At 41.0% G+C, this 15,897-nt stretch overlaps 4 protein-coding genes and 1 pseudogene across 16 annotated transcripts in view; 2 read left to right on the top strand and 3 right to left on the bottom strand.

The window, feature by feature from the left end:
• SLC17A1 (solute carrier family 17 (organic anion transporter), member 1) overlaps nt 1-15,897 on the bottom strand; it is a 240,445-nt gene that overhangs the window by 110,217 nt on the left and 114,331 nt on the right. The gene's annotated exons all lie outside the window — the stretch shown is intronic.
• Nucleotides 359-2,393, bottom strand: LOC104991110 (histone H2A type 1-A). The gene has a single exon (XM_010843461.1). It carries the CDS (start codon nt 2,377-2,379, stop codon nt 1,990-1,992), a length of 390 nt encoding a protein of 129 aa, XP_010841763.1. The 5' UTR covers nt 2,380-2,393; the 3' UTR covers nt 359-1,989.
• On the top strand, nt 2,732-3,158 carry LOC104991111 (histone H2B type 1-A). Its single transcript, XM_010843462.1, has one exon. The coding sequence runs from the start codon at nt 2,758-2,760 to the stop codon at nt 3,139-3,141; it is 384 nt and encodes a 127-aa protein (XP_010841764.1). The 5' UTR covers nt 2,732-2,757; the 3' UTR covers nt 3,142-3,158.
• Nucleotides 5,901-6,327, bottom strand: LOC104991113 (histone H2B type 1-A). Its single transcript, XM_010843463.1, has one exon. The coding sequence runs from the start codon at nt 6,295-6,297 to the stop codon at nt 5,914-5,916; it is 384 nt and encodes a 127-aa protein (XP_010841765.1). The 5' UTR covers nt 6,298-6,327; the 3' UTR covers nt 5,901-5,913.
• LOC104991114 lies at nt 6,519-7,194 on the top strand (annotated as a pseudogene).

Here is a 15,897-nt window from a genome sequence, read left to right as displayed (position 1 = left end):
CATACATGACCACAGGAAAAACCACAGCCTTGACTAGATGGACCTTTGTTGGTAATGTCTCTGCTTTTCAACATGCTGTCTAGGTTGGTCATAACTTTTCTTCCAAGGAGTAAGCGTCTTTTAATTTCATGGCTGCAGTCACCATCTGCAGTGATTTTGGAGCCCAAAAAGATAAAGTCTGACACTGTTTCTCCATCTATTTCCCATGAAGTGATGGGACTGGATGCCATGATCTTCGTTTTCTGAATGTTGAGCTTTAAGCCAACTTTTTCACTCTCCACTTTCACTTTCATCAAGAGGCTTTTGAGTTCCTTTTCACTTTCTGCCATAAGGGTGGTGTCATCTGCATATCTGAGGTTATTGATATTTCTCCCGGCAATCTTGATTCCAGCTTGTGTTTCTTCCAGTCCAGCGTTTTTCTGTCCCAGGATCCAATACAAAATAGAGTTGACTCTTGTGCAATTCGAGTTTGAATTTGTACGCAGATACTTTTCAATAGTAAACATTACAGTGCTATGCAATCTATCGTTGCATCTGTGGATGTGAAGGAACCTTGAATAGGGATGGATGCTGACTATAAATTATGTGCTGATTAATCCCCAGGTTGTTTTATATGGCATTTACTTATAATGTCTCCTTAACTGCTCTGGGCTGACAGTTTCTCAGAATTTCCTTGTGTTTAATGACCCTGGTAATTTTGAAGACTCATATTCTAAAGAATGTTCCTCAATTTGGATTTGTCTGATGCTTTTCTCATGTTTAGGCTGAGATTATGGGTTGTTGGAAGACTAGATGAGTGAATTGCCCTTCTCAACACATCGTATTAAGAGCACACACAAACAACGTGGTTTATCACTTATGTTAACACTCATCATCTGAGGCAGTGTTGCAGGTTTCTGTAAAGTCACTGCATTCTTCCTGGCTTTTGCATGCTCCACTTTAAGTCTGGGGAGTTAAGTTCCAGCTGCTTGATGGAGGACCATCTATTTTATTTGGAATTCTTCTGTTTTGGAAAATTTTCACATATCCCTCATTTAAGCCAATCACATCAGCATTCTTGGATTTTAATATTTCATTTTAAAGTTTTTAATACCATGTTCTAAACATAATCTAGTTTTGTTCAATGTATCTATGAATTTCCTTTTTCCTTTTCAGTTTTCAAAAATTCCCCTTCCTTTTGTGCCCTCCTCAATCGCATGTCTTATCTACGTACATTAATTCAAGACCTGATAGGCTTTTTCATAACTTGATTGTCCTTCATCAACATATGGAAGTTTACTTTCATCTTTTCTTACCCTAACTCTATACTTTTCTTTGTACCTGTCTTACATGTAGCTAAGTGTCTAAATTGACTTACAAAAAAATAACCAGTGAATTTGTCCTTGGAATAGGGCAAACTGCTGAATCTTCTGTAAGTCTGACAATCGTTCGTTTGCTTTCCAATTTTTATTGGTGTTTATAATACAGATCAAGTGAAGGCACTGTTTTGCAGAGGCTAAATCTCTTGAAAAATCTGACCAAAACTCTGTAATAATTTCAATGACACATCATGTGATACATTTCTACTTCTAGAGATACTAGTATCCCTCTCTCCCTCACATAATGCCATTAAGGTTTTTGATGGACATTATATTTTAAGACATTTTCTCGGCATGTGTTAAGTCAGAGATTGTCAAATACTCACCAAAATGAGCCATAAAAAGGTATTAGAAAGAAGCTTTGCTCCTCTTACCTGATAAGCATCTTGAGGGCCCACAAGGAAACAGCTTCAAGGAACCTCAGGTATTAGAATGAACATTCAAATACTTTCATAGTACAAAAGTTGTGGTTATTGGAGATTTTCGGCAGCCTATTGCTGGAAAATTGCAATTTACAGGCCCAGTCTAGGTCACAGCCCTCACTGATATATTTGAATGGCTCTGAAAAGAGCCTTTGGTTGCTGTCCTTTCACCAGATATTAGAATTGCTCACTAGCATTCTGCACTATGACTACTTGCTCTGTACTTTGTGATGGTGGCTCCCGGTCTTTTTGGGTAGCAGCACAGGCTGGATTTTGGGCAGGACGCAACCCTGAATAGTCACACCGCCCAGCAGCTTGTTGAGCTCCTCATTATGGATGGCCAGCTGCAAGTGGCAAGGAATGATGCGGGTCTTCTTCTTGTCATGTGATGCATTATCTGCTGATTCTAAGATCTCAGCCATTAAGTACTCCAACACCGCTGCCAAGTATACTGGCTCACCTGCCCCAACGCGCTCGGCACAGTTGCCCTTGTGGGGCAGGCGGTAGATCCTGCCCACGGGAAAGTGCAAACCTGCTCTGGAAGAGCGACTTTTCGTCTTAGCATGCGCCTTGCCATCTTGCTTCTTGTGACCCAACATAACTTTGCAAAAAGCTGGTGATAATGCATACAAAAACAGACCAAACTTACTGGACCTATTTATAGCCTGACGGTAGGTTGTGCTTTGCTTTCTGATTGGCTGATGGCCATCTAGCCAATCAGCAAAGCTCAAGCGAATTGCCTCATTTACATACATGACACTCCCAGGTATCCAATCAGATGTTGGCCTCTTGACACGTCACTTCAGTACATGCCTATAAATACCACTCTTTCCACCCACAAAACGTCTTTGATCATTCGGCGTGTGGAGTTGCTCTTTCTACTGCGAGCTGTTCATACTATAAAAGGCTGTTTAAACAGTGAAGAGCTGCTAACGCTAAGAAGAACTGATAACACTGAAGAGCTGCTGACACTAGCCATGCCGGAGTTGTCTTCAAAGGGTGCTACTATCTCCAAAAAAGGGTTCAAAAAAGCTGTTATTAAAACTCAGAAGAAAGAAGGGAAAAAGCGTAGGAGATGCAGAAAAGAGAGCTATTCAATATACATCTACAAAGTCTTAAAACAAGTTCACCCGGATACCGGCATCTCATCAAAAGCTATGAGCATTATGAATTCCTTTGTCACTGACATCTTTGAGCGTATTGCTGGTGAGGCGTCGCGCCTGGCACATTATAACAAGCGTTCAACCATCACATCCAGAGAGATCCAGACAGCTGTGCGCCTGCTGCTGCCTGGGGAATTGGCTAAGCACGCCGTGTCCGAAGGTACCAAGGCTGTTACCAAATACACCAGCTCCAAGTAAGCTTGTGAAAATAACCACTTTTCAACAACCCAAAGGCTCTTTTCAGAGCCACCTAATACACTTGAAAAAGCTGGCTCACTTTACAGTAGCTAGCTAGTAAAGATCTGTGGAATACCCCGGTTCAATTCCTGGGTCCGGAATGTTCCTCTGGTGAAAGCGAAGGCTACCCACTCCCGAATTCTTGGCATTCCCTGGGGGTTCAGATGACAAAAGACTTCGCTTGCAGTGGGGAAGGCTTGAGTTCCATCCCCTGGAGAAGGGAATGGATACCTAATTAAGTATTGCCTGGAGAATTCCGTGGACAGAGGAGCCTGGTGGGCTACAGTCCTGGAGTTGCAAAGAGTTGGGACTGAGAGATTTCAGTGAGTACTAGGATTGATAGTTAAGTACTCTTCGGTTAAACACAGGTGTTACTGTGTTACCAGTGTCCTCAAAAGGCCCCAATAAATTCAGAAAAACTTGATGGTATACAACATAAGTTTCTCGGAATAATAGGAAGACTATTTGGGTTTTCGTTTCTATGAATGACTTAAAAAAAAACAACAAAAAAAACCTTTCTATGAAGGGCCCAAAGCTGTGCAGAGATCTAGAAAGGGAGTGTGATAAAAAGAACAGAATATTAACACATTAAGGGTAGCTTTCTTCCACTGTTGGTGCCTAAGGAAGTTGGGATCCTCTGGGCCAGCCTAACTCTAAAGGTAAGCATGTAGGCTTTTTTTGCTCTAATGCCACACCCTTATATGCTGTTTCCCTGCCCATTACCCCTGGAATGTGGGAATACTGCCATCACCTATATTGTAATCCAACAACCTGGCTACCCAAAATTGACTAGGAAACTGCATGGTTCTGGCAGGACGACATTGCTAACTCTTCAGGGCAAGTCACGGACAGGTGACTGTGAATTTTGTTGTTTACTTTGTTTTCCAAAAAAGTTTTTAAAATTTGTTTCCCTTTTCTTCAGTCTTCAAACATTCACTGATTGTGTGTGTGCATGTGTATGTAAGAAAGAGAGGAAGTCCTTACTCTCATTGTTTCCATTGTAGTTTAGTGAGGCAGACACAAGCACACAAAGTCATTTCAGTTGACTATGAATGAGCGAGATAATTCAGTGCCTAAGGAAGGCTTTGTATTCTCTTTAATTTACTCTATAATACTTCTATCCAGATAGTGTGATGTAAATTTTGTGAGTTAAGGTTAAGCTAAACCTTAAGATTTGTTTGGTAATATGTGAAGTGTAATAGGCTGAACTATGTCCTTCAAGAAGATATGTCCAAGTCTTAACCTGATGCCTAAATGTGAGGTTTATTTGGAAATAGGGTATAGTTAAGAATTTTGAGATCATCCTGGTAAAATTTAGGGTATCCTTGTGAGAAAAGGGAGAGGGGCATCAGAGCTGCAAAGTAGAGGACCATATGAAAACTGAGGCAGGCAGAGGTTGGAGTGGTGCAGCTGCAAAGCCAAGGAACACCAAAGATTGTCAGCTGCCACCAGAGGCCAGGTAAGAGACATAAATAGAACAGACTCTTCTTTGGTGCCTCCACAAAGAACCAGCCCTACTGACACTGATACTGGGCTTCTTGGCCTTCAAAACAATGAAAATATATTTGTTTTATATCAACCAGTTTTTGGTAATTGTAGCTGCCCTAGGAAGCTAATAAGTGGACTTTCCTAATGAGAAATTCATTCTGAAGAGATTAGTTATCATTTGACCCACTACAAATTCTTCAAAATTACACTAGAGGACTAATAGCAGAAGTAATGAGAGAAATTCAGTGGGAAAAAAAAAAAAAAAAAAACTGATGATCAAGATGGTGTCAAGAGCAGATAAACTTGCATGAATTGAGTGGGATACCCCAGTAACTGCAGTATTCTGTGGCTGCAGAACTGGCTTTCCCCATGAAGGAATCTTAAAATCATTAGTCTAACAGCTAATGAAGATTCAGTTATCTGATCCCAATTGTATTGTTAGCAGAATTCTGCCATCTGATTTCTATGTCATCTGTCTTAGCTTTTATTGTATTTCCTGTGAAAGTCTAGTTGATCCTATATGAAAGTGACAATGAAAGTTGCTCAGTCATGTCCTCCTCTTTGCGACCCCATGGACTTACAGTTCTTGGAATTCTCTAGGCCAGAATACTGGAGTGGGTATCCTTTCCCTTCTCCAGGTGATCTTCCTGATCCTATATACATCCTCTTAAATTTCTAAATACAAACAATAAAATGTTAATTTTAATATTTTCCAGATGACATCACCAGACCAAGAAACTCAGGAACTTTAAATTTCAGCAGCTGTAGGGCATCTGACCTAATCCAGAATTTTCACACAATGCAGAAAATGCAAAGCAGCAAAATAGCCTTAATGCTCCCATATCAGACGTGGCTACTATCTTAATCTTTCCAGTTTTCAGGTCCCTTTCACTAACACTCGATTTAAAACAAACTTGAAATAGACATACGAGAGAAGATCAAGCCATGTTCCTCATGGCACTCAACCATAAAACCTACATGAAAACACATTTCGAGAGCTCCTTTCTTTGAATGTCTTGAGATCAGAGACTTCACTACTAGTCACATGTGACTAGCAAATTACCTGCTTAACCATATTACAGATGGGGAGTGAAATTAAACAGATGTTAATCATTTTTCACTCTAGTGATAAGAGCCTGCCCGCATATATTAACCAGCCAAACAAAAAGCCTACAGCCCTTTAGAAACTTAAGTGGCTCTTAAAAGAGCCTTTGGGTTTACAAAGGTCGTCTGATGGCCGAAACTTTACTTTGAGCTGGTGTACTTGGTGACAGCCTTGGTGCCCTCAGACACGGCGTGCTTGGCCAGCTCCCCAGGCAGCAGCAGGCGTACAGCCGTTTGGATTTCCCTGGACGTGATAGTGGAGCGCTTGTTATAATGAGCCAGGCGCGACGCCTCGCCTGCGACGCGCTCGAAAATGTCACTGACAAACGAATTCATGATGCTCATGGCCTTTGAAGAGATGCCCGTATCTGGATGAACTTGCTTCAGCACCTTGTAGATGTAAATTGAATAGCTCTCTTTCCTACATCTCTTCCGCTTTTTCCCTTCCTTTTTCTGGGTTTTAGTTACAGCTTTCTTGAAGCCTTTTTTAGAAATGGTAGTGCCCTTTGTAGTCAGCTCTGGCATGGTAGACGCACAACTCCTAGATGGCAAAAGACTGGCACTGACTCAACGCAACGGTGGTATTTATAGGTACGGCGCTCAGATGCCCTGTTGGGCAGCTCACATCTGATTGGATAATGGGTGTGTGTATGTAAATGAAGTGATTCCAGTAACGTACTCTGACGTGATACAAGAGTATCAGCCAATCAGATAGCGAATCGCAACCTACCTGAGACTATAAACAACCCCCCGCACCTGCCCTAACGGTAACATTTTCCGTTATAACCGGTCTGCATCTTTAGTTATGTCTGGTCGTGGAAGGCAGGGTGGTAAAGTATGTGCTAAGGCCAAAACCTGGACTTCCAGAGCGGGCCTGCAGTTCCTGTGGGCCGAGTTCACCGCCTGCTCCGAAAAGGCAACTATGCAGAACGCGTTGGGGCTGGTGCACCTGTGTACCTGGCAGCGGTGCTGGAGTACCTGATGGCCAAGATCCTGGAGCTGGCGGGCAATGTGGCCAGAGACAACAAGAAGACACGCATCATCCTGCGTCACCTGCAGTTAGCTATCCGTAACGACGAAGAGCTCAACAAGCTGCTGGGTGGTGTGCCCATCGCGCAGGGCGGTGTCCTGCCCAACATTCAGGCTGTGCTGCTGCCCAAGAAGACTGAGAGTCACCACCACAAGGTCCAGTGCAAGTAACACCTCCCAAGTTGTAAAGCTAAGCAAACGACCTGAACGTCTGAAGAGAGTTGGAAAAGTACCAAACTGAAACCAAGGGCTCTTTTCAGAGCCACTTACAATTTCTGAGAAAGAGCTTAGGTTTATTAAAAAAAAAATCAAGTAACTGATCGACTAGCAATACAGAACTGGCCCACAAAGCTCGTGATCTTGAGTAAATATTTTTATATTTTGGGAATAGACAGAGGAGGCTCCTGGTGGGCGGGGAGTGGGGGAGGTGGTGGGGGGAGGTGGTGGGGGGAGGTGTTGGGGGAGTTAGGGGAGTGGGCGGGTTAGAGATTCCATTCTCCTTGGGGAAAAGAGCAAGTTTTAGCTTAACCCTTTATGTTTGGAGAGAATGTCAGCCAAGCAACTAGCAAACCAACATGGATCACGGCAGCTTTTTCTCTCAAATGCCTTTTAGTAAGGGATTTCCAAGAGTTCTAGGATGATTCTATATCCTGAAAGCTGTGGACATGTCAAGCCAAAAAACGAGACGTAACTATTTGACAGGTAATTTTACGTGAAAAACAGTATAAATAGGTTGATTTCTTAAAGTATGGGATAAGATTTTTTATTTTGACATACCATTTTGATGGTAAAATACTAATATCGATATTACACTTGGTAAGTAATATGACAAAACAGCTTTCTACCACCAATTATTCAGAAACAGTAGGCACTGAATTCAACAGATTTAACCACTGAAAGTGAAGCAAAATATTTTGTTGATCTGTAGCACTGCATATGAGTAAACACCCACAGAGACAACTGACAAACAGGAAAGCAGCCAAATTCAAAATTCTTGTATGAAAATGAAAGCATCTGTCAACTTAAGAAATATTTGAAACCTAAAAGTTGAGAGTTATGTTTTATTTGGTGGGACTTTTTAGGACTTCATGCCCTGGAGACAGCATCTCAAGTAACCCTGAGAGAACTGCTCCAGGAGAGGAGGGGAGGAGCCAGGTTATATGGGGAGGAGCCAGGTTATATAAAGTTTTGCAACAAAGGGCATGTAATCTGAACATTAAAAATTATTAAAGGAAACCAGATATCTCAAGTTAAGGAAGTTAGCCCTTTTCTATACATGGGAAGTTGCAATGGTCTGGGCTCAATGAAATCATTCCTTTGATATATACCTCAGCTTTCTGGGGCCAGTATCCCATTTTCCCCCCATATCCTAAGCTTCCTCAGGGCTCACTGTAGGGTGTGGCTGCAGTATGATGGCTGTTAGATGGCAGGTATTCTTTCCTTCCTGAGTCCTCCTGCTGCTGCTGCTGAGTTACTTCAGTCATGTCCGACTCTGTGTGACCCCATAGATGGCAGCCCACCAGGCTCCCCCGTCCCTGGGATTCTCCAGGCAAGAACACTGGAGTGGGTTGCCGTTTCCTTCTCCAATGCATGAAAGTGAAAAGTGAAAGTGAAGTCGCTCAGTGGTGTCCGACCCTCAGCGACCCCATGGACTGCAGCCTTCCAGGCTCCTCCATCCATGGGATTTTCCAGGCAAGAGTACTGGAGTGGGGTGCCATTGCCTTCTCCTGAGTCCTCCTAGGGCTCATCAACCATCTGTGGTGACTGCAACTGCTGATGACTGTGATATCCTTTGTTCTCTGAAATGGCAGGAAAAATTTCATCTCTCATATAAAAAATTTTCAGGGAGGGAGGGTCAAGAGAGAGGGGATATATGTATACTTACAGCTGATTCACATTTTGTACAGCATAACTAACACAACATTGTAAAGTAGTTATCCTCCAATTAAAAAATTAAGAAATGATTTTTAAAAATTTCCAAACACAACACAAAACAAACATCTACATGTTTATAACTTGAAAATTCCTTAAACAACTGCAAAGTTAAAAAGGTTTTGAACATTATTTTTGTCTATAAAAGTAGACCCAAACCTATACATAGAATTACAGTGTTTAAAAATTCTAATATAGTTTTTAAAAACCTATGTTAACATATTAAAAAATTCTGATGAAATGTAAGAGTTTATGAAAAATTATAAATTGCTTAAATTAAACCTAGAAAGCAGTGAGGACTAAGATAAATGGGGAAAACAAGTCATCAATGAGCTACCATCCTCAAAGATGAGGCTTCCAAGAGTGTGTTCTTCTACATTTAAGGAAAAGATAAATCTATGGCTAATAAAATGGTTCTAAATTGTGAAAAAAAAGTTTCATTTTATATTTTTGAAGAAATATGATAAAATTTAATGAAGAAAGCATGCTACTAAATGCAGTGCAATATAAATTTTAAATAATCCATAAACCTCCATTAAATATGAATAACTAACTTTGGCAACACATTAACAAGATTACCAAACAAGAATGTAAGTCTGTTTTCAACACTGAATAAAACCAAACAAAGGGAAAATAAAGTCTTATGTTAAACTCAGGAGGCACTTAACATTTGCTAGTATGTTTAACTGAATAGTTTTTGTTTCTTAGTGGAAAACTAGTGATTACTGTTAGCAGACTTTTTCTTATCACTATATTTTAATATTATTCTGGACTATGTTAGACAAATCATTAAAGAGATATTAAGAGAATTCTGCTGTAGCAAAAGAAGGAAAATAAAATTAGGTGTCATCTTTCAGAGAAGGAGCTGTGGTCAAGTTTCAAAAAAATACCATTTCATAGGTCATTTATATTCAGTGTAATGTTACCTATAACTACTTCAAAATGCTGGTGTTAATCTCAGTTTGTGCAAACTGTTTTTTAATGAGTAAAATGAAATCAGGCTTCTTCGGTACGTGATAGCTGTTTTTCATTTATAATTTCAGAAAGCCACAGCAAATACTTAGGAAAAGAATTCATACTCCACCAGAATTGGACAGTGGAAAAATTGGAGAGAATGGGGGGTGAAAGATAAAAGAATCAGGTGAAACAAGGAAAAATGAGGCTTGATGCTAAAGCCTGAAGTGGAAATAAGTACCTCTACTTAAGTGGGTACATGAGGAGCTGAGGGGTTAAGTGAGCAATCATGCTCTAAACAGTCTACCACACAAAACAGGGGAAACTGCCTACTGCTGTGAGTACTGTCATACAACAGCTAAGCTGGGACAACAGCACTGATAGAATTCAAACACACAAATGTACATCCAATGCAGTAGAAAGTGCAAGTGAAAATCAGTCAAGTCCTGACTCTTCGTGACCCCATGGACTGTGTCCATGGAATTCTCCAGGCCAGAAGACTGGAGTGGGTAGCCTTTCCCTTCTCCAGGGGATCTTCCCAACCCAGGGATCGAACCCAGGTCTCCCCCATTACAGGCAGATTCTTTACCAGCTAAGCCACGAGGGAAGCAATGCAACAGAGTGGGTTTCTTCTTTAAATTACAATTCACATTAAAAAATACACTTATGTGAGCAAAATTACTCTCAGAAATACACATGCACGCTAATAACTTTAAAAGGTTTTCAGAAATAATATGCCATTGCTGGAAGTGTTACAGGGAAGAGCCAATTGGCACTCCAGTTAGATCTGCTTCTTTCACTTTGTTTAACCTTTGATGAATTTTTGCTTCCCATTGCTTTTGTTCACTAAAAGGATACTGTTTATATGTAACGGCCTGCCTCAGGGAACCCTGTCCCTGGGCCTGAATTTTAAACCAAAGTGCCTTGTTCAGGACCCTGTACACCTGTGGATGTTTACAGGAAGGAAGAACATCACATTTGCTGTGCCAAACTGAAAGCTGTCACTTGAATTTGCTAGACAAGTCTGCTTGCAAATGAAACATATAACTCAAATAGATTAAAGAAAAGAGGGGAGACATTAAACATATTCTAATGAGGAACCCTGAGAACAGAAAGAAAAGCTACTGAGATTGAGCCCTTAGAGAGATTGGAATCTGAGATATAGAGACACAACAAAAACCCTGTCCAGCATGTCAGTGAATTGTTTTTGAACATTAATCTTGGCCCTTCATCACAGCAATCTTTAGTGAAATGAAATGGCCCTGTGTTTTTAATCATGGTGTATCACTGAGATAAATACAGAATATGGGAGGCAAAGGATGAAATTTAGCAAGGAAATGGAATTTTTCTTTCTTTTAATGGTATTGATGTAGAAGATTAGATGGGCTCCAGGTTAGCCATCTACAATTGGCCTCCTGTTTCCATTTCATGTGGCATGAAGATGTGGGCTTCAGGCTGGATGCCTACAACCGTTAGCATTTCCTGAGACAAGAGATAGGTGGGCTCCAGTTAAGGTATTTACAATCAGCCTCCTGTGTGCCCTCTGAAATGGAAGTAACAACAGAAACAGGGTAAACAGCCAGTGTTCGTGTCTTGTAAACACCTTAAGGTAATAGTCATGGTAAGGACAAAGAGGGGAAAACTCTGTTTGAGTAAAGGATTAAGGGATCCTTGTCCCCCCCTCTTTTGGGACAAGGGAGACATTACACACGCACAGAAAGGCTCCTTGTGGGTCACAAGTCAAGGGATAATGCCAGGCCATAATAAGTCTTGCTCCTCCCAGAAACCTTCACTTTGAGATCCATCTTGGCTGAGGAGTGAGTGAACCCTAGAGGAGTGTCCCAGGGTAGGTCAGGTGTGAAAAAAGAAACCAGATAATTGGCTAAAGGCAGACAAAGACCTGGAAGAACTGCCCTATATAAATGACTTAACCGCCTCTTTACTGTGCTCCTCCTCACTAGGGAGGACGTCCACACTCTTTCTCTCCAGGGGTGCATCTCTGCCTTGCTTCTTTCCTAACTAAACAAATGATTTCTCTATGTGCTCTCCCACTTGTTGTTGTGCTATGTCCGTAATAGTAAACTTTGTACCTGCATTTACAGTTTCTGCCTCTGGGATAAATGTATTTTTCACTGGGAGCAAAGATCTAGAGGAAAATAGCTTCTAGCCTTTAGCCCTTGCTGGTCTGGTGGCTAGTACCCAGGATACCCAGGTTCAATTCCTGGGCAGAGAATTAAGATCTTGTTTCATGCCACCATTCACTGCTGCCTTGCTGAGATCAAAAAAGGCAATTTAAAGACAAATTTAACACCAAACAAGGGGTGTGGCTGGCCCTTTGAGAGTATTTGTGGATCATCAGAACATTCTGATGGAGAAGGAAATGGCAGCCCACTCCAGTACTCTTGCCTGGTAAATCCCATGGACAGAGGAGCCTGGTAGGCTGCAGTCCATGGGGTCGCGAAGAGTTGGACATGACTGAGCGACTTCACTTTCACTTTCCAGTGTTCTTGCCTGGAGAATCCCAGGGACGGGGGAGCCTGGTGGGCTGCCGTCTATGGGGTCGCACAGAGTCGGACATGACTGAAGTGACTTAGCAGCAGCAGCAGAACATTCTGATGAGATCATCCTTTGGGGATGGTGATCCATTTTGTGGAGGAATGTTTCCAGTCCTTACCTCTACTGCCAGAATCCATATAAAGGCAGTGAATTAGGTCAGTCTGTCACTCATGGTTCCTTTTCTTACCTCATGAGTCATTTGAAATCTTGAGATTTATCAGACCTGGATTACATTTAACTAAGTTTGGCTTCAAGCTCTTTCTACCTAGTAGGAATAAAAATGATACTGTCTTGTCTTTTCCATCTTGAATTTCACTTTCCTATATGGTCCAACTAAACCCATCAGAACCAATAATATATGACCATTATATATATATATGTATACATTATATATATAATTATATATATATTATACATACTAATGGCAAATAGCATGCTGCTGGAAATCAGAGCTAGCCTGCTGCATTCACTGAAATAAAACAATGGTATTAGATCACTGACAGTTTACCCCTTTAAAAAATCTGGCTGCAAAATTTGGGATTCCACAAATGAATCGTCTCTCACCTTGTTACCACAGAGAAATGTTAAGTCTTACATAAGTTGTTTCGTTCCTAACACCTTTATTCTCATTCTCCTTTATCCCAACCATTCAGACTCTGTTTGAATTCTAGTTGGTACCTGTGTTCTTTCTGAGTAATCCAGGGTCTCAGAAACTCTCAAGGACCCCAGTAGGGTCTAAATCCAGTAACAAGTGTTCTTATAAGAGACAGAAGAAAAGGTACATAGAAGAGAATATTTCATGAAAGATAAAGGTAGAAATTGAAGAGATACAGCCACAAAACAAGGAACACAACAGACTCCTGGAAGCCACCAGAAACTAGAAGGGAAGCAGGGGACAAACTTTCCCTCAGAGCATCCAGAAAGAACCAATTCTGCCAGGACTTGGACTGGCACTTGGCAGATTTTGGACTTTGTTCTGCCAATATTATATGGGAAAAAATTTCTGTTGTTTTAAATTATCCAGTTTGTGAAAATTTGTTAACAGCTACAAATGTGTAGAGAACTTCCAAAATTCAACAGTTAAAAATATCAAACAATCTAATTAGAAAATGGACAAAAATCATAAAGGACATTTCACTGAAAAAGATACACAGATAGCAAATAAGCACATGAAAAGTTTTTCAATATCATATGTCACTAAGTGTTAAGTGTTAGTTGCTCAGCTGTGTCTGACTTTGCCACCCCATGAATTGCAGCCCACCAGGCTCCTCTGTCCATGGAATTCTCCAGGCAAGAATACTGAAGTGGGTTGCCAAGCCCTCCCCCAGGGGATCTTCCTGACCCAGGGATAGAACCCAGGTCTCCCATCCTGCAGGCAGGTTCTTTACCATCTGAACCACCAGGGAAGGGAATTGTAAATTAAAACTACAATGAGATGTCACTATTATCTCACATCTTTTAGAATGACCAAAATCCAAAACACTGACAACACCAAACTCTAGGTGGGAGATAGAACAACAGGAAAACACATTTATTGGTGTTTGTAATGAAAAATGGTATGGACACTTTGGAAGACACAATTTCCTTTTTTTCCCTTTTAATTTTAACTGAAGGATAATTGCTTTACAATGTTGTGTTGGTTTCTGCCATACAACAATGTGAATCGGCCATTAAGTATACATAGGTCCCCTCCCGCTTGGACCTCCTTTCCACCTCCGACCCCATTCCACTCTCTATGTTGTCACAGAGCACCTGGTTGAGTTCCCTGTGTCATACAGCAACTTCCCACTAGCTATCTATTTTACATATGGTAAGGTGCAGGTTTTAATCCTACTCTCTCAATTCGAACCACCCTCTCTTTCTCTCTCTGTGTTCACAAGTCTGTTCTTTATGTCTACAGAAGACACAGCTTCTTACAAGAGTAAACACTGGCTATTTGATCCAGCAATTGTACTCCTAGGTATTTATCCAAATGAATTTATATATACATTCATTCACATACACAAAATACTTATAGCAGCTTTACTCACAATTGCCAAAAATTGGAAAGTAAGATGTTATTCAATTAGGTGAATGGATAAATATACTATGTTATACCCATACAATGGAGTATTACTCAGTGATAAGAAGAAATGAACTATCAAGCTATGAAAAAGCATGGAGGAACCTTAAAGGCACACTTCTAAGTGAAAGAAGTCAGTCTAGAAGACAACATACTATATTGGTCCAACTAATGACATCCTGGAAAAGGTAAAACTATAGAGACAGTAAAAAGGTCAATGGTTGTCACAGTTTGATAGTGGGAGGGGGCACGGATGAATAGGTGGAGCACACAGGACTTTTAGGGCAGGGAAACCACTCTGTATGATGCTATAAGGTAGATACACAACGTTATGCATTTGTCAAAATCCATGGAACTGTACAACACAAAGAGTGAACCCTGATAAAAGCTATGGACTGTAGTTAATAACATATCAGTAGTTGTTCAGTAATTGTAACAAATGTACCACACTAATGTAGAGGGAGAATAGGTTCATGTGAAGTCTCTGTACTTGCTGCCCAATTTTTCTGCTTTTAATCTAAAACTGCTTTAAAAAATAGTCTACTTTAAAAAGCCAATCCCAAAAGATCACCCACCATAAATTCAATTTTTGTAACATTCTTGAAATGGCATAAGAAACAGAATATATTAGTGGCCCAAGAGTTGAGGAGGGGGGTGGCAGAGAAGTGTCTGTGGGTATAAAAAGGCAACAAAAGGAATCCTTGTAGCAATGGAAATAGTCAATATCTTGATTATATCGATGTCAATATCCTGGTTGTGATATTGTACTAAGTTTTGCAAGATGTTACTGAAAGGTTGTTGCTGAGCTGTGAAAGACACTGCGATTCTTGGCTTCCAAAGGAGAAGAATTAAATCTGGGGCCAGTGACGAGGCTTGATTGCTCAGAGCTTTTGTGTAATAAAGTTTTATTAAAGTATAAAAGAGATAGAGAAAGCTTCTGACATAGACATCAGAAAGGGGCAGAAAAAGTATCTCCTTGCTAGTCTTTGGCTGGATGTTTTATAGCTACTCAGTTCAGTTCAGTTCAGTCGCTCAGTCGTGTCTGACTCTTTGGGACCCCATGAATTGCAGCATGCCAGGCCTCCCTGTCCATCATCAACTCCCAGAGTTCACTCAAACTCATGTCCATCAAGTCAATGATGCCATCCAGCCATCTCATCCTCTGTTGTCCCCTTCTCCTCCTGCCCCCAATCCCTCCCAGCATGAGTCTTTTCCAACGAGTCAACTCTTCTCATGAGGTGGCCAAAGTACTGGAGTTTCAGCTTTAGCATCAGTCCTTCCAAAGAACACCCAGGACTGATCTCCTTTAGAATGGACTGGGTGGATCTCCTTGCAGTCCAAGGGACTCTCAAGAGTCTTCTCCAACACCACAGTTCAAAAGCATAAATTCTTCGGTGCTCAGCTTTCTTCACAGTCCAACTCTCACATCCATACATGACCACTGGAAAAACCAGAGCCTTGACTAGACGGACCTTTGTTGGCAAAGTAATGTCTCTGCTTTTCAATATGCTATCTAGGTTGGTCATAACTTTCCTTCCAAGGAGTAAGCGTCTTTTAATTTCATGGCTGCAGTCACCATCTGCAGTGATTTT

The sequence above is a fragment of the Bison bison genome, unplaced genomic scaffold (genome assembly GCF_000754665.1).
Source record: "Bison bison bison isolate TAMUID 2011002044 unplaced genomic scaffold, Bison_UMD1.0 scf7180017864182, whole genome shotgun sequence".
Classification (NCBI taxonomy): domain Eukaryota; kingdom Metazoa; phylum Chordata; class Mammalia; order Artiodactyla; family Bovidae; genus Bison; species Bison bison.
Note: the sequence above shows the minus strand (reverse complement) of the source record. Positions and strands in the feature narration are given on the sequence as shown.